This window comes from Delphinus delphis, chromosome 8 (assembly GCF_949987515.2).
Source record: "Delphinus delphis chromosome 8, mDelDel1.2, whole genome shotgun sequence".
In the NCBI taxonomy this organism is placed as follows: Eukaryota; Metazoa; Chordata; class Mammalia; order Artiodactyla; family Delphinidae; genus Delphinus; species Delphinus delphis.
In genome coordinates, this window is record NC_082690.1 from 72,377,265 (window position 1) to 72,402,665 (window position 25,401).

The window sequence follows — 25,401 nt, forward strand, 5'->3', positions numbered from 1 at the left end:
TCTTGCTCCCCACCAAAAATATAAGCAAAATAGATATCTGTTTATACCACCTCTCCTATCTAGGAGAAAGGAACTGGCAAATTCAGTCACTCTAAGATTTATCCCTGCCAGGGAAATTGCAATTTTATTTTATTTTTTTTTTCACTTTACTAACTGCACTTTGTTTATTGAAGCACCGTCAATAAAAGATACATCAATAATTTTGGTATAAAAAGCCACCACTATTAGTGCTCAGAATCTCATGATTGCCCTCATTGTGATTCCAGATAGCAAGGGAAATTGCAATTTTGTTTTATTAAAAAAAAATATATATATATATTTATTTATTTATTTATTTATTTTGGCTGCACTGGATCTTAGTTGCAGCATGTAGGATCTTTAGTTGCGGTACGTGGGCTCTTAGTTGTGGCATACGAACTCTTAGTTGCAGCATGCATGTGGGATCTAGTTCCCTGACCAGGGATCGAACCTGGGCCCCCTGCATTGGGAGCATGGAGTCTTACCCACTGGACCACCAGGGAAGTCCCAGAAGATTGCAATTTTAAAAAGCAACTTTAAAACTCTGAAAACAAAAGAACCCCTTTCTGATGGTGGACTTCCAGGCACCCAAGAAGTCAGGGGCAGGGAAAATAAGGACCTCACACCCTGTGGTACCAGTGGCCGTGGGGTGAGGCAGGTCCTGTGTACATGGTGGGTCCTTCAGGTAGGGGATGGTGGGTCCTCTGGTGAAGGGACTGGGCTCGTGGAGGTGGTGTGGACGCCCTGAAGCTCTGGCTTTGCCCTGCAGGGTCCAGCTGCCCCATGTGATGGGGAGCATGCGCCTGCAGCGGCTTGCTGGCTATATCCTCGTGCGGCATCAGTCGGCCTTCACGCTGGCCTGGGATGGCACCTCGGCTGTCTACATTAAGATGAGCCCAGAGCTCCTGGGCTGGACCCATGGGCTGTGTGGGAACAACAACGCCGACCCCCAGGACGACCTGGTGACCAGCTATGGTGAGGTGCAGGGCAGGTGGCCTCCAAGGGATTTTGGTGGGGATGGAGGATAGGTCAGGCTGGAAGGGGTGGAAAGGGACTTGAGACCGAACCCTGGGGTCATGGCACTAAAGATCCATTGGGAGGCCAGGGGCCCCTTCCAAGTGTGTGGCCTCAGGCATCTTCTAACCTCTCTGGACCTCAGTTTCCTCATCTGTAAAACAGCCATGATGAGAATGTCTGCTAGGGTTGTGTGAGGCTCTAATGGACACTTTGCTAGGTGGCACTGACCCTGCAAGGTGAGTGGGGGATGGAGGGGGCTGGGGTGGCAGCAGGGCACAGGGGACTAGAGGGAGCCCAGAAGAGAAAGGCTCCAGCAGGAGTGGCAAGAAGTTAAAGTGGGGCTTCCCTGGTGGCGCAGTGGTTGAGAGTCCGCCTGCCGATGCAGGGGACACGGGTTCGTGCCCCGGTCCGGGAGGATCCCACATGCCGCGGAGCGGCTGGGCCCGTGAGCCATGGCCGCTGAGCCTGTGCGTCCGGAGCCTGTGCTCCGCTACGGGAGAGGCCACAACAGTGAGAGGCCCGCGTACCGAAAAAAAAAAAAGAAGTTAAAGCGAAGGGTTCAGGCCACATCATGGTGACTCTGGCCAGGAGGGAAGTGACACCTTTGAGCCGCCACGACACACTGAACACTTTACCCACATGGTCTCATATAGTCCTTGCAGTCAGTTCACAAGGGGACCCTTTGCCCTGTTTCACATGTGGGGAAACTCGGGCTCAGAGCGGTACGGAGCTTGTTCAGGCTCACGCGTTCATTCTCCTTCGATTGCATGGTGTTGCTTTCCAGAGTTTAGAGCAGCAGGGATCTACTCCAGGGAACTCACAGGGTCTTGAGCATTCTTGACTATTCTTACCACACGGATTTTTCAGGAGAACGGCTCCGTAGGGAAATGCAGGTTGGGATGGGAGCTCGAGGCTGGGTTCTACAACTCCTTGCCTTCCTCTTGGCATCTCTTGGGCTCCATCTGCCTCCCCTCGGGCTCCCCGCCTGTGGTCATGCTAGTTCTCCCCTACAGGGAAGCTGACGGAAGATGTGGCTGAATTTGTGCACAGCTGGCAGGAGCGGGCCCCCAACCAGCCCCCAGGGCCCACGACCTCCTCCCTGCCTCGCCCTCCGTGCCTGCAGCAGAGCCAGGGAACCATGCAGGTCTGGATCCTGGGGAGAGCCCCCCACTCCAGCCTCTACCCCCACCCTAGTGTCTGGCTTAGGTTGGTTTCCTTCTGCTTCTTGGGAAGTCATTGGCTGCAGGGGCCCAGGGTTGTTGGTGCCCATGCCCCTTCTGTCTGCTCTCTACCCGGCCCTTTCTCTCCCTCGGGCTCAAGTTGGGGTGCTGTATGGGACTGGCAAAGTCAGAGGGCTTTACCTGGCCCTGCCAGCCCCCAGCTCTGGCTCCTGGCCCTTGCCCCAGGGTGTGTATGACCGCTGTGAGGCACTGCTGCGGCCCCCCTTTGATGCCTGCCATGCCTATGTCAGCCCTCTGCCCTTCACGGCCAGCTGTACCAGCGATCTCTGCCAGTGAGTGGGGAGCCGGGGGGGCGGGGGGTATTGGGTTGAAGGGAGACCTCTCCCAGTCTGGGGTGGGAGTTCATCAGGTGGGCCACTGAGCTTGATGATCCCAGACCCTAACAGATATGCTTTCCAAAGCTCTGATACTCTTATCTGCATAGGACAGACCTTCCCCATTCAGCTGAGGCCCAGAAATGGGGCCTGACCCGCTCAGGGTCACGTAAGTCAGGGGCAATGTTGAGACTAGAGCCCAGGTTTCCTGCCTCCAGCTTAGGGGTCTGTATACCTAGCTGCCTTCCCTGGCTCCCTTTCCCAGCTGCATGGCGAGGAAGGGTGCCCTGAGCCCTGGCGGTCTCTATCGGGTGCTGGCGGGCTGGCTACAGGGTGGATCTCACTCCAGTGTGACCCTCGGTTTCCCTGCACAGATCAGCGGGTGATGAAGCCACCTGGTGCCGGGCGCTGGCAGAGTATGCCCGGGCATGTGCCCAGGCAGGTCAGCCCCTGCAGGGGTGGAGGAACCAGCTCCGGCCATGCGGTAGGTGCAGCCTGGTGGTGGGCAGGGAGGGATTCCAACAAGTTCTGTCCTGGGGCTGTGGGTGGCATTCCCAGGCCTCAGCTCAATGTCCTGTCCTGCTGAGAACCACAGTTATCAGAGCATTAAGCCCTAAGGTTGCATCTGCATGTGATAGATGGGAAAACTGAGACTCAGAGACAGAGGGACTGGCCTGGGGCCACCGAGTGAGATGAGGGTGGCTCTCGGCATCTCCCAGGCTCTCACTAATTTCCTGGTCACCTGGTGCTCCCACTGGAACTAGGGGAATCAGGAAAATCAAAGCCCTCCCACCCCCCCTCCCCAGGGCTTGGGGTGGGTCCTGGGTGGGTCCTGGCAGAGCTGGGGCCAGAAGGGAGCTGTCAGGCCATACTGCTCCCTTCCTTGCAAGCGGTGCACTGCAAGGAGAAGGCCTTTATCTACAACGAGTGCATCGCCTGCTGCCCCGCCTCCTGCCAGCCCCGGGCATCCTGCGTGGACAGCGAGATAACCTGTGTGGATGGCTGCTACTGCCCCGACGGTATGCGAGGGGTGGTGTGGGTGCCTGGCAGCCTCTTCCTGGCCTGACACGGATGGGCATGGAGCAAGGGCTCAGAGGATGCTTGTTTGCAGAATGAATGAAGGAACGAGCAATAAGTGAATAAATGAATGAATGGATGGCTTAAGGGAGGTGAGGGTAGGGGCAGAACTGTGGCTCTTGAGAGGTTCATCAGGGTGTTTAATTTCATTGGGACTGAGCTTTTTAAGGTGTGTAGATGAGGACAAGTCATTCAGTCATTCATTTATTCATTTATCACACATGCATTTGTTTAAACATTCATCCACATACTGTTTTCATGGTGTACACGTTTGCAGCACATCTATAGTGTGCAGCTCACGTGGCTAGGCTGGGGCTTAGGATAAAAAGTATAAAGATACAGTCATTGACTTCAGGGATCAAAATCAGGTTGCTGTGATAAGACACTTGCACACATGACTCTAGTCTGAGGCATAATCTGGTGAGGACCAGCTCAGCGGTTCAGACAAGAAGAGATATAGGGATTCATTTCAAGAAGAGAGAACGTCAGGGAAGGCTTCCTGGAGGAGGTGGCACCTAAGCTGGTTCTAGATGCAGTGACAGGCTTTCGAGAGGTGGGGAGGAGAAGCTAGTCAGTATGCATTTTGTTTGGGGTGGGTTGTTCTCTGAGAAAGGTCTGGAAGTGGGGTTATTTGCTCAGAGGGGATTAATCATTTATGCAGGAGAAAGTTTGAAAGTGAGCTGGATGGTGAAAGAGTGTGGATGAGGTGCTGTTTTTCACAGGCCCTGGAGAGCCACGAAAGGGTTGTGAACAAGAATGGAGGCAAGTTAAGTGGACCTTTGCTGTCACCCTAGGGCTGATCTTCGAGGATGGGGGCTGCGTGGCACCAGCTGAGTGTCCCTGTGAGTTCCACGGGACCCTGTACCCAACTGGTTCTGTGGTGAAAGAAGACTGCAACACCTGGTCTGTGTCCACTGTTGGGGAGAGGGGAAGGGGGAGGCGGTGACTTCTGGGGCTTTCTCTCAGGGCTGCCCCTCCAGGATCTGGGAGCCTGACCGCATGGGAACGCTCACTCAGCATCTCTGAGTCAGGAGATCTCATTATATCCACTCTATGGGTGGAATCTCCATCACCCATTTTAGAGCTGGGAAAACTGAGGGCGGGGAGGAGCTCTGCGGACCCTGCAACCCTCCGACGTCTATCCTAGTCCTGGAGGGGTGAGCCCCTGCCCCCCTGGTCTCTGTGTTTCAGCACATGCACTGCGGGCAAGTGGCTGTGCAGCACATCTGTCTGCCCAGGTATGTCTGGCCCCATCTTGGACCCTACCCCCTACCAGTCCCACAGCTTTTAGGGCAAGGAAGCGCTGGGGGCCAGGCCTGCTGCTGGCGTGGGGTGGTCACTCAGTTCCGTTGGCTCAGCACGCCCCTCTTCATTTCCTCAGAGCTGCTTTGCCTGATTAAGGGGTTTTGCTCCACCCCTGTTAGGGAGGGTTTTTCATGGGCTCCTTCCTGAGCGTGGGGGGCCTGGACCGAGACTGGTCTCCATGCTCGGGGCCTGGTCTCCTGTCAGAGGGAGATGCTCGGGGCAGGGCTGCATCTCCCTTCAGACAGGCCTGGGCGGGGGGCGGGCAGGGCTCCAGACACTGCCCTCATACCCGAGGACAGGGTGCCGTCTTCTCTTCATGCTCAGAGCTGCAGGGCAAGGCACTCCCTGTGGGGCAGCTCCCCTGGGTTAGCTGCCTTTCTCTGCCCCTCAGCCGAGTGTTCAGTGACTGGCGACATCCACTTCACGACCTTTGATGGCCGCCGCTACACGTTCCCTGCCACGTGTCAGTACATCCTCGCCAAGAGCCGCTCCTCGGGCACCTTCACAGTGACACTGCAGAATGCCCCATGTGGCCTGGTAAGGGCTGAGACCCCAGACCTGAACCAGCCAGCCACCCCTGGCTGCCGCCCCCTAGAGAGGCTGGGGATTTAGGGCAGGGCCTCAGGTCCTTCCACAGCCCACTCATCCTGCTGTCCATTCTTTCTGGGCAGAACCAGGGGGCAGCAGACTGGGTTCTGGCTCCAGAACATCTGCTAGCTGAGAGTCACTTCCCTGTCCTGGGCCTCATTGTTTTTTATTTTTTTAATTTTATTGGAATATAGCTGATTTACAATGTTGTGTCATTTTCAGGTGTACAGCATAGTGATTCAGGTATACATATACATATATTCATTCTTTTTCAGATTATTTTCCCATATAGGTTATTATAAAATGTTGAGTAGAGTTCCCTGTGCTGTACAGTAGGTACTTGTTGGTTATCTATTTTATATATAATAGTGTGTGTAGGTTAATCCCAAGCTCCTAATTTATCCCTCCCCGCCCCCCGCCACATTTCCCCTTTGGTAACCATAAGTTTTCAAAATCTGTGAGTCAGTTGCTGTTTTGTAAATAAGTTCATTTATATCATTTAAAAAAATTAGATTCTACATATGAGTGATAGCATATGATATTTGTCTTTCTCTGTCTGACTTACTTCACCTAGTATGATAATCTCTAGGTCCATCCAGTGTTGCTGCAAATGGCATTATTTCGTTCTTCTTTATGGCTGAGTAATATTCCATTGTATATATGTACCACATCTTCTTTATCCATTCCTCTGTTGATGGACACTTAGGTTGCTTCCATGTCTTGGCTGTTGTGAATAGTGCTGCAGTGAACATTGGGGTGCATGTATCTTTTCAAATTATGGTTTTCTCCAGGGATATGCCCAGGAGTAGGATTCCTGGATCATATGGTAGTTCTATTTTTAGTTTTTTTAAGGAACCTCCATACTGTTCTCCATAGTGGTTGTACCAATTTACATTCCCACCAACAGTGTAGGAGGGTTCCCTTTTCTCCACATCCACTCCAGCATTTACTGTTTGTGGACTTTTTGATGAATGCCATTTTGACTGGTGTGAGGTGATACCTCATTGTAGTTTTGATTTGCATTTGTCTGATAATTAGTGATATTGAGCACCTTTTCATGTGTTTTTTGTCCATCTGTATGTCTTCTTTGGAGAAATGTCTATTTAGATCTTCTGCCCAATTTTTTTTATTTTTATTTTTTGCGATACGCGGGCCTCTCACTGCTGTGGCCTCTCCCGTTGCGGAGCACAGGCTCCGGACGCGCAGGCTCAGCGGCCATGGCTCACGGGCCTAGCCGCTCCGCGGCATGTGGGATCTTCCCAGACGGGGGCATGAACCCGTGTCCCCTGCATCGGCAGGCGGACTCCCAACCACTGCGCAACCAGGGAAGCCCTGCCCATTTTTTGATTGGGTTTTTTTTTTTGACAGAGAGCTGCATGAGCTGTTTATATATTTTCGAGATTAATCCTTTGTCCGTCGATTCGTTTGCAAATATTTTCTCCCATTCTGTGGGTTGTGTTTTCATTTTGTCTATGGTTTCCTTTGCTGTGCAAAAGCTTTTAAGTTTAATTAAGTCCCATTTGTTTATTTTTGTTTTTATTTTCATTACTCCAGAAGGTGGGTCAAAAAATATATTGCTGAAATTTATGTCAAAGAGTGTTCTGCCTACGTTTTCCTCTAAGAGTTTTATAGTGTCCACCGTACCATACTGTTTTGATTACTGGAACTTTGTAGTATAGTCTGAAGTCAGGGAGCCTGATTCCTCCAGCTCTGTTTTTCTTTTTTTAAATTAATTAATTTTTGGCTGTATTGGGTCTTCATTGATGCACACGGGCTTTCTCTAGTTGTAGCGAGTGGGGGCTACTCTTTGTTGTGGTGCGCGGGCTTCTCATTGCAGTGGCTTCTCTTGTTGTGAAGCATGGGCTCTGGGCACGCGGGCTTCAGTAGTTGTGGCACACAGGCTCAGCAGTTGTGGCACATGGGCTTAGTTGCTCCGCGGTATGTGGGATCTTCCTGGAGCAGGGCTCGAAACTGTGTCCCCTGCATTGGCAGGAGGATTCTTAACCACTGCACCACGAGGGAAATCCCTAGCTCCATTTTTCTTTCTCAGGATTGCTTTAGCTATTTGGGTTCTTTTGCATTTCCATACAAATTTAAAATTTTTTGTTCTAGCTCTGTGAAAAATGCCATTGGTAATTTGATAGGGATTGCATTGAATCTGTAGATTGCCTTGGGTAGTATAGTCATTTTGACAGTATTGATTCTTCCAATCCAAGAACATGGTATATCTTTCCATCTGTTTGTGTCATCTTTGATTTCTTTCATCAGCATCTTATAGCTTTTAGATTACAGGTCTTTTGTCTCCTTAGGTAGGTTTATTCCTAGGTATTTTATTCTTTTTGATGTGATGGTAAAAAAAAAATCTCTAAAATTTAATTCAACTTAAGTTTAATTCAACTTAATCTCTGCTTCCTTGGATTGTACCTTCAGCATCTCTATTCATTTATTCATTCGTTCATTCAGCATATACTGAACATCTATGTCTTCCAGAAGCTGTGTTGAGTCTTTGGGACTGGGATGAATTAGACCTGGCTCTGCCCTCCTGGACCTTACAGTTTGGTGCGTGAGGCAGACAAGTGACCCCCATAACCTACTATGTTACAGGAGCTGTGACAACATGGACAGTACAGAGTAGATCTGCATGGAGGAACTTTTCCCTGTTATTGTTTCACCCAGATGTCAGGTGGGAGGAGGAGGTGGATCAGGAAAGGCTTCCTAGAGGAGGTGAGCCCTGAGCTGTGTCAACCACTTGTGAACATAACTGAGCAAAAGGCCAACCTGCAGGTCTGGGGTAGATGCGAGCTTGTTTGTCTCTCAGTAGTGACTGCACTGTCCCTGAGCTGACCGTGCTAGCCAACCTCACCAGTCCTGGTCTGGTGGCACTGAAGCCCCTCCTAGCATAGAGGAGCAGGGGCTCACACCCCTAGCCGGCGGGGCCACCCCCAGTCCCTCCTCCCTGCTGGCTTCTGCAGCCCCAGCACTGAGGGCCCTGAGTGTGAGCAGACATCAGCTGGACATGCCCCTCGCTGGCCCTGGGGACCCATGCTGAGCTGTGGACTAGGTGGAGGGCTGGGCTTTCTCCCTCTTAGGCCTCAGTGGCCCCCACCCCTTTTTCTGCCAGAGGATGGCCTGGCCCTGACCTTGGCTGCTATCTGAGTCAAGAGAATACTTGTCCTCAAAAGTTGGGTCACTCTCATCACATCCTGAGGGTGGCAAAAGGCAAGGCAGACAGACACAGCCCAGCTGGGCTCCTTCCCACTTATGGAGGTCTGGCGTCTTAGAATACCTGAGGGCTGTGGGACCTTGGGAGGTCCCTTACTCAGCCCTCTCTCTAACGTGTCCCTGACTGGCTGGCCAGCCTCAGCCTGAGGTAACCTGCTTCAGTGCTGGATGGCGCCTCTTGATAGCACGTTCTTTTTACCATGAGCCGGGTCTCCCCCTTGTGACGTCATCCATGCTGATGAACTGATGGAGGGCCAGCTTTGGGCCAGTCCTGGGCTGGGCACGGTGAGGGTTACACAGATGAATCTGACCTGGTCTTACCTGCCAGGAGCTCACAGCCTGATGTGGGAGGTCCGTCACGTCCTCAGGTCGGTTGCTTCAGTACGAGATACAACACCATCAGTGCTGTAAGAGGGGAGTTCTGTGAAGGAAGAAATACCCCTGTGGGGTAGAAGAAAGGAAGAGGGAAAGCCTCATGGCAGAGGTGGCATTTGAGCTGAGTGACCTAAAAAGTGGGCCTGGAAAGACAAACAGAAATAAAATATGTATATTTGAGGATGGGGAGGAAGGGCAATCCAGGAGGATTAGAGTACATGAGAAAGGCAGTGAGGTTGGAATGTTCTAGAATGCATTAACACAGAAGCAGAAGGACTTGGCAACTGGCTGACTGTGGCTGGTAAAGTTAGGGGGGATGTGGGAGAGAAGCAGGAAAAGTCAAAGAGGAAGCTGTGACTTCAGTCTGGGTGAACAGAATGGGGTGGGGTGAGGGCAGTGACGGAGAGGATGATGAAAACTACTGGCACAGTGCTAGGAACGTCCATCACTTCTGCATACAGCATCTAGTTTAAGGCTCAAAATACCCCCACTTGGTAGTTATTAGTATTCTCCCTATTTTCAATATGATGAGACAAGCTTACAGAGGCTTGGGGCATTTCTGACAACCCACAGCCAGCAGGAGGAAGAGCTGAGCCCGATCCAAGGCTGGATGTTGTCCAGAAAGCCTGTCACAACCTATTTTTTTTTCTTTTTTTTTTTTTTGTGGTACGCGGGCCTCTCACTGTTGTGGCCTCTCCTGTTGCGGAGCACAGGCTCCGGACGCGCAGGCTCAGCGGCCATGGCTCACGGGCCCAGCCACTCTGCGGCTTGTGGGATCTTCCCAGACCGGGGCACGAACCTGTGTCCGCTGCATCGGCAGGCGGACTCTCAACCACTGCGCCACCAGGGAAGTCCACAACCTATTATTAACATCTTACGTTAATTACAAATAATGAGCCAGTATGGATACATCAGTAACTAAAGCCATAGCTTTTTCAGATTTCCTTAGTTTTTCACCTAATGTCATTTTTCTGTTCTAGGATACTACATTACATTTAGTCATCACATCTCCTTAGGCTCTTCTTGGCTGTTATAGTTTCTCACACTTCATTTTTGATGACCTTGAAAGTTTTGAGGAATACTGGTCACTTACTTTGTAGAATGCCCCTCTTTTGGAATTTGTATGATGTTTTTCTCATGGTTAGAGTGGGGTTGTGGGTTTTGGGGAGGAAGATTGGAGGTAAGGTGTCCTTTTCATCACATCTTACCAAGGGTATGCACTATCAACGTGGTTTATTATTGTTGATATGGACCTTGATCATATAGCTGAGGTAGTGTTTGCCACCGAGAAGTTACTCTTTTTTCCCCCTTTCCATACTATTCTTCTCTTTGGAAGAAAAGTCGTTATGTTCAGCCCACACTTGAAGAATGGGGAGTTATGCTCCCCTCCTTGAAGCCACAGAATTTACGCAAGTTTTTCTGCAGATTCGTTTTTTTCTCTCTGATATATTTATTCAGTCACTTATATCAGCATGCGCTCATGGATATTTATTTTATTTTATTTTATTTATTTATTTATTTGCGGTACGCGGGCCTCTCACTGTTGTGGCCTCTCCCGTTGCGGAGCACAGGCTCCGGATGCGCAGGCCCAGCGGCCATGGCTCACGGGCCCAGCCGCTCCGCGGCATGTGGGATCTTCCCGGACCGGGGCACGAACCCGCCTCCCCTGCATCGGCAGGCGGACTCTCAGCCACTGCGCCACCAGGGAAGCCCTCATGGATACTTATTTTATAATTTGGTTTATAATCCAATACTTTTTAATTTTGTTACTCAGATTGTTCAGCTTTGGCCATTGGGCAGTCTTTCACGTGGCTCCTGTGTCCCTTTGACACACCTCCATCACTATGTGTGTGTGTATGTACTTCCTTAACCTTTCGGCCCTACAACATGTACCAGGCTCATCTTGTATATTTCCTGTCCCAGTCCTAGAATCAGCCATTTCTGCAAAAATATTACCAGGCTTTCTTGGTTCCTTTTATTAGAGAATGGTGTCAGAAACCAAGACCTGGGCACGCACTAGGTATGCTCATTGCTACTGGGGTATCATTTCTTTTAGGCCATTTCAGCTGACAGAGAAAGGAAATATATGAATAACCCATGCATATCCTTGTCTAACCAACATATATACACATATCGATAAATATTTCTATAAATAACCATATGATGTGTGCTAATCAGGAGTTCATACTCATGTTCCAACTCCAAGGTACTGCCATATGGATCATTCTAGCCTCCTCCCCTCGCTTATCTCTAAACACCCACTCCAACAGTCAGAAACCTGGCTTCCATTATTCACCTGTTCATTTACCTAACTGTTCAATTCCAGTATACATGTAGGAGTATCAGAATTATTATCCTGTATCTCCATGGGAAATAACTTTATCAAGTAGAGTACAGTGCTTCGGCACAATTCCTTTTGCTCTTAGTCTTACAAACTCCATTTATTTCCAAAGTAACTTAGGTCAACAGCTTTCCCCAAAACCCCTTTAGTGAGGTTGCTTCATATATTTGTAATATATTAGATGCTTCTGTCACAGTCTGCATTCCATTCTGGGATCCCCTGACCTCCTACATGATTTTTTTAGATTGCACACATTAGCGTTCACTCTTTGTGCTGTAAAGTTCTGTGGCTTTGACAAACACAACCCCAAAGTATTTCATGCACTTTTCTTATATGTATCCAATAGGGTGAACCAACCACATGTTGTATCTCTATTTTGCAGAGGAGAGAACAGAGGTTTGTAGAAGTTAAGTGTGTTCTTTAGGGTCTTATGGTTTTCAGTGACATCAGGATTTGAACCTAAGACTGACTAAAGGTGCAGGCTTTCTTCCTGCACCAGTGACATGTCCAGGGGGGACCAGAGGATAAGTGGGTTTGACAAAGAAGGTGATGTTTTAGGCACGATGATTTTGAGCTGTTTCAGGGATTGTCCCCTTGGGCAGAAACTTAAAAGAAAGGTCATAACTGGTTGTACAATGTCTTTCTGAAAAATTTCAAGCTCTGATCAGTTCATTTCAGTGCTCGATTGTATTACTTTCCTGTTACACTTTCTCTGGCTGTCTTTGAACTTAGGATAAAGTTCAAAAATATTACAAAGCTCTGCCTAAGCTGGCCCCTGCCTACCTCGTTTTTTTTTTTTTTTTTTAATGAATATGTTGAAGTCCTAACTCTTAATTAATTTATTTATTTTTGCTGTGTTGCGTCTTCGTTTCTGTGCGAGGGCTTTCTCTAGTTGTGGCAAGCGGGGGCCACTCTTCATCGCGGTGCGTGGACCTCTCACTATCACGGCCTCTCTTGTTGCGGAGCACAGGCCCCAGACGCGCAGGCTCAGTAGTTGTGGCTCACGGGCCTAGCTGCTCCGCGGCACGCGGGATCCTCCCAGACCAGGGCTCGAACCTGTGTTCCCTGCATTAGCAGGCAGATTCTCAACCACTGCGCCACCAGGGAAGCCCTCTGCCTACCTCTTGAACCTTAAACCACTTTGCCCAGTGGGCTCTGACCCCTCTGGTCTTCTTTTACATCCTTGAATACAGTAAAAGCCTTCCTGTCAGGGATTTTGTACAGGTTGTACCTTCTGCCTAGATGTCTTCCCCATTGCCTTCTTCCGTTACCCAGCCAGCTTCCATGCATCCTTCTGATCTCAGCTCAAATGGCTCTTGAGCTTTTTTCCCATGCCTCAGTTTTCTGATCTGCATAATGGAGTAGTTAGTAGTACTTACTGAATAAGATTGCTATGATGATTAGGTGCGTAAATATGTTTAAAAATATATCCGAATGGTACTTGAACGTAACTCTAAAGTTAGCTGTTATTATTATGTTATAATAATATTGTAGTATAACTGTTATATTATTGTTATGATTATTGTTACATTACTACATATTGTTACATTATTGTTATTGATTATTGTTACATTACTATTATCATTCCCTAGGATGACCTTTCCTATCTCTGCAGGCTAAGTCTCGTTCCCTCACTAAATGCTTTCCTAGCACCCTACACCTCTTTTCAGCACTGATCAAAATAATAATTAACCAACTTTGTAATTACTTATTTAATGTCTGTATCCCACACGAATATCTATTCTTCTTGAGGGCAGGGACTATATCATTTTCATCATGTATGACTGTGTGACCATCTTCTGTGGAAGGGAGGTATGAATGGGCCCAATGTGTACTACCCATTTCAGAGATGAGAACCTGAGGCCTAGAGAATATTAGCTCATTTCCTGCCTGCTTATGAGTGGAGCTTGATACTCTGCAAGATGTGACACATAGAAAGAGCTACATAAACACCCATACAAGGATGAAATTAAAGTCCTGGATTGCAGTCAAGTGGGGAGGCCAGTGTTTCTGGGGCTGGACTCTGGGTCATCTGGGGTCCATCTCTGCTCTGTGTCATAGCCTGAGGGTTGACTATCATTTTTATTTGTATTTTCCCAGTTCTGCCACTAACCTTCTCCAGTCTGTGCCTCTGCCTTACCATTCCCCAGATGAAAGCATTTGGTTAGAGGACCCCTAATGTCCTTTGGACCTCTGTCACTGTGGGGAGGCTTCCCCTAGCCTCAGACTGTGCTGAAATCCCTGCCTTTGGAGGGCTCTGTTGGGACCAGCAGGCAAGACAGACTAACTCTGCCCCTTTGGCCTTCCTTTCTCTCTAGAACCAGGATGGAGTCTGTGTCCAGTCAGTGTCAGTGATTCTGCATCAGGACCCTCGGAGGCAGGTGACCCTGACCCAAGCAGGGGATGTCCTTCTGTTTGACCAGTACAAGGTCACCCCACCCTACACAGACGGTACGGCCCTGGTGGATGAGAGCTAGCTGAAAGGTGGCGGCCCAGGCTCTTCTGGCCAAAGGCACTGCCACACGGGCAACAGCTCACATTCTAATACTGGGTGAATCAGGCCAGGGGGACACCTTGGTCCCAGGAACATGGACTCTGGACTTATAAAATTGTCTTTGTCCCCATCCCGACATGACAGTGGGCTTCATGGCAGTATGATGGCTTCTCCTAACATTAGGATATTAATGGAGCTGTCTTCCATCCCTACTCTCACTATCTATTAATTATTATCCTTTCTGATTTCACAAGGTATTTGTGATAGCTCGTAGGAAGCACATCTAACAAAAATGGCAAAACTATTAAGAAATAAAATGGCACCAGAAAAAAATTAAAAAAGAAAAAAGGATAAGAGCTCAAGATTGAGAAGAGGGGAGATGCAAGAGTGTAAAGAGCCCTGCCCCCCGAAAAAAAGGCAAGCCACAAAATGTGTAAAATTCACTACAACTGAATCTAAAACTTAAAATTGCTACAATTGAATCAGAAATCATATTGTGAACTTCCTGGTAGTCACTGTGGGAAAAAAAAAGGGTAGTTAACAGAATTCTCCTTTGCTAGAAAAGGAAACACACGACTTAGGGAGGCAAAGCTTTAATTGGCACTCGATGCTAGAAGAAATTTCTCAGCGGGAGCTGCCATGGTAGGTTATTCCTGGGTCCTGACTTAATCATTGAATAGGATTTTCTCAAGGCTCCCCAAACCAACCCCCAGGCAGAGCCTCACTGTGTGTGAAGACTGGGCTGGGTATGGGGGTCAGCGTGGGCCATGCAGGTGGTGGCGGTGGATGGGGTGATACTGTCTGAACCTCCTACATCCCCGCTCCGGTTCTGTGCCCAGACGCCTTTGAAATCCGGAGGCTCTCGTCCGTGTTCCTGCGCGTGAGGACCAACGTGGGTGTGCGGGTGCTCTATGACCGCGAAGGACCGCGGCTATACCTGCAGGTGGACCAGCGATGGGTAGAAGACACTGTGGGCCTCTGCGGCACCTTCAACGGCAACACGCAGGACGACTTCCTGTACGTGCCCTGACCCGGAACTGGAAGGAGAGGGGGAGGCAGGCCCCTTAAGAGTGTGTGCGGGCGGGCTGGCGCTGCCTAGGAACGTTTCTCCCGGGCTGCCGTGGGCTCTCAGTGTTCCCAACGTGCACCATTGATTATTTAGTCCTCTACATTTAAATTTAAGTATGTTTCTTTAAAGCAGTGGTTCACAGTCTTTCTTGCGCCAAAGAATCATCCCAGGAGCTCGTTAAAATGCTGATTCCTGGGCCCCACTCCTCAAGAATCTGATTTAGGATACTGCCCGGGGATCTAATTTTTAATAAGCACCTCTGTGATTCTAGTCTGTGAGGTCTAGAGAGATACCTTGAGAAATACTGTTTTACAGTGAGGTCTTAATATGGGTGGACCTCAGGCTGAGTTTGATCTGGCTCACGGTTTTGTCTGTTTTAACTGGTTGTGAACACTTTTAGGTGAGTGTGAGCCCCCAGTAAACCAATGATGCCCAAACCCTTGCTTTCTATCCCACCAGGCCATTTTAACTCACGTACCTTTCCTGCCTGGTGCTTGTGGTTTGCATCCTGTGAGCCTCCCCGTGTTCTGGGGAGGGCTATTTCCCATGGACCGACAGAGAGTTGAGAGAAAAGTCTATCTAGGCATGGACACAGTTGAGGAATTTGAGAGAGGACGAGAGTCTGACCTTCCAGAAGGGAGAACAAAGGGTTGATCTTGACGGCTGAAGGTTCTGGCCAGTCCTTCAAGTTACATGCGTTGGGTGATGCAGAAGGAAACATGAGAGGCTTTCTTCAGACAGAAATGAGAATTTGTTTGGAAAAGCAAGAACAGGAAAAACCTGGGAGCTTTTCCATGCATGTACATTTTAAAATGTAGCACCCTACTCTGCCTTGCCTGGTGGAGCTGATGTCAGCGCAGCTGGTTAGAATGGTGAGGGCAGACCTTGTTTAGTGTGGGCTGCTTGCCATGCTGCTAACCGTGAACTCTGGGTGGCAATACTGCTCTGTGTAACTTGAGTGTTCCCACTGCTCCGGAGCAATAACGTGCCTGTGGTGGGCGCCAGGCAGAACCTGCCCCTCGTGGACACTATGATCTCTCTCCATTTTACCGTCTACACCCAGTTCGGTGACCTTTGGAGACTGGTGTTGTCTAGGAAACATGCTTCTCCCCTTCCCCCTTTTATTGCCCCTCATGTGACTATTTCCCACCTGGAAAGAGAGGGAGGGCAAAGGAGTTTGGGGGAACTGCCCTTGGGGGAGGGAAGAGGAAGTCTTGATGTGGTGAAGTTTGGTTGATGGTGTCCCTGTTTATCTCTTTCTGACATGAAGAACTGGGGTGGGTGGTGAGGGGGACAGTGTGTGGCCTCAAGCCCGTCAGGAGCCTGTTGAACGTGATGGGTGTGTGTATGCACGCACATTTGTAATTGTATGTGCTTGAATGTGTCTGTGGAGATCCCCTTGACTGTTTGCGTGTCTGGCATATATTTGTGTTCCGTGGGTGTGTGTGAGTGTGTGTACATGGGCAGGTGGATGCTTACCTGGGTGTATGCTGTACGTTCACTTGGGTGCACGTGGGCCAGTGTGTGAATGTGACTCTGCCGTGGCTGCAGGTCCCCAGTGGGTGTGCCTGAGAGCACCCCACAACTCTTTGGCAATTCTTGGAAAACACTGTCCGCCTGCTTCCCGCTGGTCTCTGGCTCCCCGGTGGACCCCTGTGATGTGCACCTGCAAGCCGGTGAGGTGATCGGGGAGGGGAGGGAGGATGGGTGTGACTGGTTTGAGAGAGATGAGATGGGAAGCTGGGCATGAGGATGTTGACCACATCGGGTAGGAGTGATCAGAAAGGAGAAGGTACGGGGAGGGGACTGGGCTTCCCTTCTGGTGAGGGGCAGGCAGAAGGGAACCTCACGTCCTATCCCTGTCACCTACACACACATTTGTACAAGCTCCCCCATCCCAGGGCAAAAGTCCGAGGTCTCACAGTGGCCCCACCAGGCTCTACGCTCTCCTCCCATCCCCCTTATCTCACCTCCTCCCCCATCCACCTCCCACCCTCCCCCTTCCTCCAGCTGCACTGGCCTCCTTGCTCTCTTCCTACACAGCCTGGTCCTTCTCTCCAGGTCTTTGCACTTGCTGTTCCCTTCACCTGGAATGTTTTTCCCTCATAAACACATGCCTCACTCTCTCACCTCTTTCGAGTTTTTGGTCAAACATCTTTCCACTGAGGGCTTCGGACCACTGGGTTTAAAATCACAGTTCCCCTCCCGCCCCAACTTGCAATCCCCATTCTCCTTCCTAGCTTTCTCTCTCTCCTTAGATTCTTCCCCTTTAATTTACTATGTAAGTCGTCTAGTGATGGTCTCCTCCAACCAGAATGTCTGCTGTATGAGGGCAGGGACTTTTGTCTGTTTCGTTCCCTCTCTCGACTCCTTCTGGCATATGGATTCATGCCTGGCATGAGGAGTGCATTGCACGAGTGCCTGTGCATGCGCACACACATACACACACACTCCCGTGTACAGAGTCCCCTGAGCTGTGGGGAAGGAGGGAGGGAGAGACTGGGGCCTGGGGCACCAGGCAAACCAGACCTCTGACCCTCGGCCCGTTTGTCTGTCTCCAGCCTCCTATGCCCTGCAGTCCTGCAGCGTGCTCACTGGGGAGCTGTTTGCGCCCTGCTCCACGTACCTGAGCCCTGTGCCCTACTTTGAGCAGTGCCGCCGGGACACTTGCCGCTGTGGGCAGCCCTGCCTGTGTGCCACGCTAGCCCACTATGCCCGCCTGTGCCAGCGCCATGGGCTCCCCGTCGACTTCCGTGCCCACCTGCCAGCCTGTGGTGAGCGCCCCACGCTTGTGTGCCCATGTGAGGATGGCTGGAGGAGCTGGAGCTCCAGATCTGAGTGTCCACCTGCCCCCCTGACCTCTCCCCTGGGACATCCTACAGTCTCCTCCAGCCTAACACCCCTTCCTCCCAAACTGCTTCTCCTCCTGTGCTCTCCACCTCTGCCGAGGGCCCCCATCCATGGATTACCCAGGCCTGACACCTGGGCACGTGTCACCTCCAGTCCACCTCCAAGTCCTGTAAGTCTGGTCAACTGCAAGTTCAGCCAGTTCTCACCACTGCCATTGCCACCACCCTAGTCACAGCTACCTAACATGTGTCCCTATAGCCTCTTCTCACTGCAGCCAGAGTGAACTTTCTAAAGATCACTGGCTGTGTGGCCCTCAGGTTTGAGTGCACACGTGGCTCAATGGGCCTGGGCTGGCCCGTACCCACCCCCACTCCCACCCCAGGCCACATACCTCTCCATGTCTTGGTCATCTCTGTGCCCCCAGCCCCAGCACAGGGCCTCACTCTCAGTAAGCTTTTAGCAAATGTTTGTTGAATAAATGGAAAAGGCACAGTACAGTAAGTCTCCTATGTATGAATGAGTTCCGTTCCTACAGCATGTTCGTAAGTTCAGTTTGTTCGTAAGTCAAACAAAGTTAGCCTAAGGTACCCAACTAACACAATCGGCTGTATAGTACTGTACTATAATAGGTTTATAATACGTTCACATCTTTGAAAGTTCATAACTCGAAGGTTCGTATGTAGGGGGCTTACTGTACTGGGAGTCAGGAGACCTGAGTTTTATTCTAGCCCTGCAGGTAACTTTCTGTGTGTGTGTGACAAGGCCCTGCCCGTCTCTGAGTCAAAGTTTCTCCAGAGCTGGTTGGATAGGACCACATTAGAATCATCATGGGAACTTTTAAAAAATGCACCTGTCTGAGCCATATCCAGTATCAATTAAAACAATGTATCTGGCAGTGAGGGGCAGGGGTCAGCATTTTTAAAAGCTCCCAGGTGGCTTTGATGCGCAGCCAGGGTGAGAACAACTGGGCTTGGCAGTCTAGGTGGCTCTACTGGCCCTGACAGACTGTGGGAGACCCCAGGGCAGTGGGATGGTGTCCAGATGAGGAGAGGGCAACGCTGAGTCTTGGACAAAGGGCCCCGAGAGGCTGCTGGAGGGAGCACAACTGATCTTCATAACCCATGGAAGCGAGAGAGGCAGAAGTGTGTGTGTATTTACAAACCTGTGCTTGTGTGTCTGTGGGTGAGTGCAGGGCTGTCAGGGGGCAGTGATTTCCACTCCTTCCCCAGTATCACTACCTAAGAGGAACGCCCTGCAGAGAAAAGGAAATACCAATGGCAGGGTCCAGGCTGAACTTGGGAGGTGGGACCCACCTCTGTGGCTCTGCCATTCTGGTGTAGTGGGAGGCAGGCTGGGTTCAGATCTCAGCTGTGACCTTGACCTGCTGTGTGACCTTGGACAAATGTCTTAACTTCTCTGGTTCTCAGTTCTCCTCTTTATGATGATGACTCCACCCCACACAGTTGTGAGTAAGAGAGAAACAAAGCACAGTTACATTCCTCACTACAGCACTGTCCTGTGAGGCTACCAAGGAGTACAGCCCCTGTGTGGCTCCGTGTGGACAAACCTGCCAGGACCTAGCCGGCCCTGAGGCCTGTGGAGTTGATGGTGACGGCGACCTCAGCGGGGACGAGTGTGTGGAGGGCTGTGCCTGCCCACCAGACACCTATCTGGACACCCAGGCTGACCTCTGTGTTCCCAGGTGAGCAGGCTGGCTTGAGCTCTGTGTCAGGTGGTGATGAGGCTGGGGATCTCCAGAGCATATGAAACTGGGGTGCCTGACTGGGCCTCTCATGTCCCTACTTCATCTCACAATCTCGGGGCAGAGCTTGGAGGGTAAGCTGGGTCAGTGGTCGGGTGGGCTTCCTCTTCTAGACACCCCTCCCCCTTCCCTGGCCTCTCTTCTCAGCTCTGGCTCTTTGCTCCAGCCCAGAACAACCCCGCAGAGCCAACAGGGTCTCTGCCCTCATCTCTCCTCTCCTTCCACAAATCTTTACTGACCATGTATGTTCCAGACATTTCTAGGCCCCGGGAGTTCAGCAACGAACAAAACAGAGTCCTGCCCCACAGAGCTCACATTCTGGGTGGTGAGACAGATAATAAGCAAATAAACAGATCCTTCATGGGTCTGGTGGTGACAAGAGCTATAAAGCCAAATACAGCAGAGTGAGAACAGAGGGTCCTGGGACAGGGAGGGGTTACCGTTATGTCATGTGAAGTGAGCACGGGAGGAAGGCCTTTCTGATGAGGTGACATTTGAGCAGAGATTTGAGTGAAGAGTGCTGTAGGCGGAGGGGCACAAGGGGAAGGCCCTGAGACCTGCCTGTGGGCATTCTCGGTGTGGCTAGAGGGCAGAGTTGCGGGGGAGGTGGGAGGTGGTGACCTCACCTCACAGGATCCTGGGGCTGACTGCCAAGGTCCTTGTTCCCCTCCAGGCCTATTTCTCCATCTGTAAAATGGTATCACATTCAACTGAATAATGGGGGAGCTGGAGAGAAGCCCCTTTAGGGAGCATATTTGATTCACTCACTCAGAGACCTTTTGTAGCTACAGTCCTTCCTTGAGATCCAGATGTGTGCCCTGCCCCGACCCCTTGAGTTTGAGCATTGCCAGAGAAGGGAGCCTCTGAGGGTTATATGGGGTGGAGGAGGATTTAGAGGGAGAAGGTGGTGAGAAGCACTGGGGTTGGATGAGTTCAGACATCCCTTCCAGCCCTCGACTGCTCTGCTTCAAGGCCTGCACTTGGCCGTAACCGGCAGGTGCCATGGGAGGTATGTGAGAAGGCAACACGGCCTTTGGCCTCAGATGACCTACGAGAGGAGGCTGCAGAGACGGTAGCATAAGGTTCTCCGCCGTATGCTAGAAAGATGACGTATTTGGAGGGCCTAGCCTGGTGTTCACAGTATTTTAACAACCTGTGTGGTATAGGCACTGAGCCATCAGAACGGATGCTGGGTCTGAATGCCCCTGGCTGGCTGAGGGGTGGGGCCCCTGTCCTTGGCTGTTCCTGCCCCAGCTCCTGAGCTGGCCCACCTTTCTCTGTTCCCGGCTTGTACAGGAACCAGTGCTCCTGCCACTTCCAAGGAATGGATTATCCCCCTGGAGACAGTGACATCCCATCTCTAGGCCACTGGTGAGCTCCCTAGACAGCAGCACTATTATCTTCTCTTTATTATTGTTATTTTTTAATTTTATTTAAAAAATTTTTTTGCGGTACGCGGGCCTCTCACTGCTGGGGCCTCTCCCGTTGCGGAGCACAGGCTCCGGACGCACAGACTCAGCGGCCATGGCTCACGGGCCCAGCCACTCCGTGGCATGTGGGATCTTCCCGGACCGGGGCATGAACCCGTGTTCCCTGCATCGGCAGGCGGACTCTCAACCACTGCGCCACCAGGGAAGCCCTATTATTATTATTTTTAATCTTAGTCTGGCTGCGCCGCAGGGCATGTGGGAACTTCCCAGACCAGGGATCGAACCCGCGCCCCCTGCAGTGGAAGCATGGAGTCTTAACCACTGGACCACCAGGGAAGTCCTATTATCCTCTCTTTAAATGGAAGTTGCTGACTAAAGAAAATTCAGCAGTGCAAAACTTTCCATGAAGCGACACCCACCCTCCCCCTCTGCACAGGGAGCCAGGGACAGAAGTGGGCATGTCCTTCTGAATCCTGCAGTAACCTGAGTGCAGTAACTCGAGGTCTCCAGGCCCTGCAGTGACTGGGTGGGCTGATCCCAGTGCCTCTCTCTCTCTCTGCAGCCACTGCAAAGATGGGGTCATGAGCTGTGGTAGCAGAGCCCCAGGTAAGGGTGACAGGGAGGGTGGGGCCTCCTTCATGGTAGTGGGGTTGTGGAGAGCTCGAGGACAGACCAGGACAGGGACACCCCACCCCAGGTCTTGTGCCACAGCGAGCCTTCTGTGTTCTTTGCCCTCTCGGGAAAGGTTCCAACTTGGAGGGTGGCATTGTGAAATCCTGTCCCAACCTCAGCCCCACTCAAGTGGCTGTCCCTCCTGCTTCTCGAGAAGATACTGAGACTCCATCTCCCTCAGGAGTAACCAGCTGGGGTATCTGGACAGTCCCTTGACCTCCCCTGGGTCCTGGATTTTCTCTGTCTGAACCATCACGTGTCTACTGAGGCTGACTCTGTGTCCAGTGCGGGATGTGGGATCACAGCAGTGGGGAGGATAGGCTGAGCCTTTGAGACGCTCACAGGCAGTAGAGATGGGGGCATCAGGGTGGCACCCTGGTGGATCAGCCTGTGAGGGCCTTGGAGGTGGTAGGGCAAGGAGGCTGGAGCCTTCAGGGAGGACCTCCTGGGGTGGATGATGCCGCTAAGTATGGAGATTGGCACAGAGGAGATCAGAGAATAGTCATATGGCAGGTGGCAAAGAGCAGGGCCTCCAAACTCAGGTAGCCCTGGGTTCAAATCCTGCCCAGCACTCACTACCTGTGCAGCCCTGGGTAACTCACTTCACCTCTCTGAACCTTCACTTCCTCTTTTGTATATAACCTAGATTCCTATGTTCTCCCCACGTTTCGTGTATGTCCCTGAGAGTGTTTTTCTTTTTGTTGTTTCTGGCTTCAGGTTTCTGCCCTTTAGGACTTTTATTTCATCTCCTGTAGCTATCCCTTTCTCTCTGTTCCGTCCCAGGGTGGGCATAGAACTCAGACCCCCTTTATTGATTTTCCTAAAAAAGATCGCTCACATGGTATAAGTGTATACGGCCGACACGACTGAAGGCTCTGGGAGAGAGAGTGGGTTTATGTCACAGAAATACAGGTAAATGGGAAGTTGACTTCCATGTTGTTAAAAGTCCCCTGGCCACCTGCCACACTGCATGGCTATCCTCTTTCTGGCTCCTCTTCTGGTCCCTCTGGGGCACTTCCTCTCACCTTATCATGCCTTTGAGCGCAGAAGTGACTTCTCTCCATTATATGGGAAAATAGGGGATAGTAATACCTCACAGAGTTGTTGCAGGATTGAATAAGAAAATGCACATGAGGGCCCTGGAACAATACCTGGTTGAAAGGACACGTCCAGTAATTGGTACTGGTGGTGGTTGTCCTATTGTGGGACAGCACATACCCCTCCCACCCACTGTGATGTGCACTTGGGAACTCAAGGAATGCCTCAGGGGCAGCAAGGGCATGAGAAAGCATCAGAGCCCCATCTCTGCCTGCATCCTCCAGATGTTGGTCCCCAGGTCTCCCTGGCCCCCGCTGCCGCCCAGGAACCCACCCCAGGCCCAGGTGTTCCAAGCATCCTGCTGAGTGTCCAGGCTCTTGCCAGCACCACCCTCTCCTCTTCCAGCTGCTGCCTGTCCAGCAGGCCAGGTCTTCGTGAACTGCAGTGACCTGCACACCGACCCTGAGCTGAGCAGAGAGAGGACGTGTGAGCAGCAGCTGCTGAACCTGAGCCTGAGCGTGCCAGCCCGTGGCCCCTGCCTCTCAGGATGCGCCTGTCCCCAAGGGTATGTATCTGTGTTGCAATGGGTTACCACTCCCGAAGGCTGGCAGAACCAGGGACCATAGCGTGGAGTGAGGGGCAGGGAAAACCTCACACAGCCTTGCAGGGAGGCATCAGCCCACAGCTGGCCAGTGACAGTATAATGACTAGCGAGAATCTGAGAAAGAGCAGGAGGGTGGGGAGCCAAGCCGGAGCGGGGTCCACCTGCCTCTGCTTCTCACCAGCATGTGGCCTTGGACAAGGAAGGGGCCTAGCTCCTTTGAGGCTCAGTTTTTCATCTGTAAAATGGGAATAATAATACTTTCTACCACCTCAAGAGATTGTTGGAGGATTAAGTGAGGTGCCAACCACTGGGTGGGTGCCGGGCATACCCTAGAGGCCTCATGGGCTGAAGACTATGAGAGAGGAAACCCGTGTTTAGCTCTCAACCTTCATCCCTGCAAAATTCTGACCAGGTGGAGGGCTCAGGCCCCTGTAATACTTGAAAAAGAAAGGCCCCACCCTGTGGAAGTAGTCTCCCTCCTGGGTGCCCGAGATGCTGCCATCACAGCTGGGTGACCTGCATGAGTTGAGTTTTGTAGGTTGCCTCATTGATGCTCTGCATGCCGAGGTGGCTGCAGGGGCCCAGCACCGCGCTCTGCCAGTTCTCGTTCCTGATGCTGGTCTTGCTTCAGGTCTAGGCTGAGAAGACAGTTGGGCACCTCATCCCATGACTTGGCAGCACTGGGCTGTGTCCTCAGCCTGTGCGGAGAACAGGGCTAAACTGGGAGTCCCAGCCCAGGCCTGGCAGCCAAAGGACGTGAGAAGGGGGTCAGAGCTTCTAGGGTGGGAAAGGGAGGGAATAGTCAGTTGGAGTTTTGCTGTTTATAAAACACCTTGTTGTAATGATCTCCTTCAATCTCAGAGCATCCTCGGGAGAAAGGAGGGGAGGATCATTATTCCCATTTTGCAGATGAAGACACTGAGGCCAAGGGTGGGGTGCAGGGAAGTGGTCTGCCCAGAGATCCATGACTCAAACCCAACTCTGCTTACTGCAAACCCTGCCCTTTGGCCACGGCGTGCTGGCTCTGTGAGGCCTGGAGTCTGGTCCCCTACACAGAGGTCATGATGTGGTTTATGAGCCTGCCCTTTCCCAGGCAAGGACATCCACAAGGGAGCCCTGTGAGGTTTGGAGAACTCGCACAGGACCTTAGGCCCAAGACTCTGCATTTCTAACAAGCTCCCAGGGGTTGCTGATGCTGCTGGTCTAGGAGCCACACTTTGAGTAGCAAGGTTCTAAAGCAATGTCCAACATCAGGCATTAGTTTAACTCAGAAGATCCCGAAGCCAGACTGGGGCTCCCTTTTCAGTCCCCAGGCTCCAAAGGGTAGGATAGGATGTGAAGATTTCTAAGGGCTCGGTGACTTTTGACAAGTTACATGACCTCTTGGGCCACAGTTTTCTTGTCTGTGAGGCCCGGCTGGCTGTTCGCAGGACCAGTCTGAGCAGGACAGTACCTGAATCCTCTTCCTCTGCTTCTGGCCTCCCAAAGTTCAATCCAGGTCCTGGCGCTGTGCCAAGAGCATCCACGGTCCAGAGGACTTAATGTTTGTCACTAGCTGTGTGATGTCGGACAGGTCACTTAATGTTTATGAGCCTGAGTTTGCTCACCTGTGAATTGAGGACAGTAACACCTACGGTGCAGGATTCTTGTGAGATTTAAAGAAGACAGCGGCTGCAAGGAGCCGGGCACAGTAAGTGCTCCAGAGAAACTCGTCCTCTTCCCCTTCTTAGTGTTGAACCCCCATCACCTCTTGGGGTATTTGCCCTAGTGGCTCACGTGTTGTATCAAATGCCCTATGAGGAGCTTATACACACTCCACAGGGGCTTGTCAAAGGGAAATTGTTATAGTCTCAACTTTTAAAGGAAGGGCAGGCATTTCCTGCCATAGTGGAACATTCTCCTGGGAGCCGGAATAGGGCTCCCAGTGATACCTAACAACCCCTGCCTGGGGCCCTCTGGGCCTCTGGCCCCTGTGCCCCTCCCC

At 51.3% G+C, this 25,401-nt stretch overlaps 1 protein-coding gene and 1 non-coding gene across 2 annotated transcripts in view; one reads left to right on the plus strand and one right to left on the minus strand.

The window, feature by feature from the left end:
• Positions 1 to 25,401, plus strand: part of OTOG (otogelin) — an 85,965-nt gene that overhangs the window by 9,917 nt on the left and 50,647 nt on the right. The window contains exons 8-23 of the mRNA XM_060017333.1: positions 788 to 993; positions 2,049 to 2,179; positions 2,442 to 2,548; positions 2,965 to 3,074; positions 3,481 to 3,609; positions 4,462 to 4,570; positions 4,859 to 4,905; positions 5,364 to 5,509; positions 13,817 to 13,949; positions 14,832 to 15,009; positions 16,613 to 16,737; positions 17,623 to 17,835; positions 19,421 to 19,613; positions 20,970 to 21,044; positions 21,666 to 21,709; positions 23,219 to 23,378. Of these exons, the coding sequence (XP_059873316.1) occupies positions 788 to 993; positions 2,049 to 2,179; positions 2,442 to 2,548; positions 2,965 to 3,074; positions 3,481 to 3,609; positions 4,462 to 4,570; positions 4,859 to 4,905; positions 5,364 to 5,509; positions 13,817 to 13,949; positions 14,832 to 15,009; positions 16,613 to 16,737; positions 17,623 to 17,835; positions 19,421 to 19,613; positions 20,970 to 21,044; positions 21,666 to 21,709; positions 23,219 to 23,378 (2,106 nt within the window). The remainder of the gene's footprint in view (positions 1 to 787; positions 994 to 2,048; positions 2,180 to 2,441; positions 2,549 to 2,964; positions 3,075 to 3,480; positions 3,610 to 4,461; positions 4,571 to 4,858; positions 4,906 to 5,363; positions 5,510 to 13,816; positions 13,950 to 14,831; positions 15,010 to 16,612; positions 16,738 to 17,622; positions 17,836 to 19,420; positions 19,614 to 20,969; positions 21,045 to 21,665; positions 21,710 to 23,218; positions 23,379 to 25,401) is intronic.
• Positions 449 to 521, minus strand: TRNAW-CCA (transfer RNA tryptophan (anticodon CCA)). Its single transcript has one exon. It is a non-coding gene; the product is annotated as a tRNA-Trp (tRNA).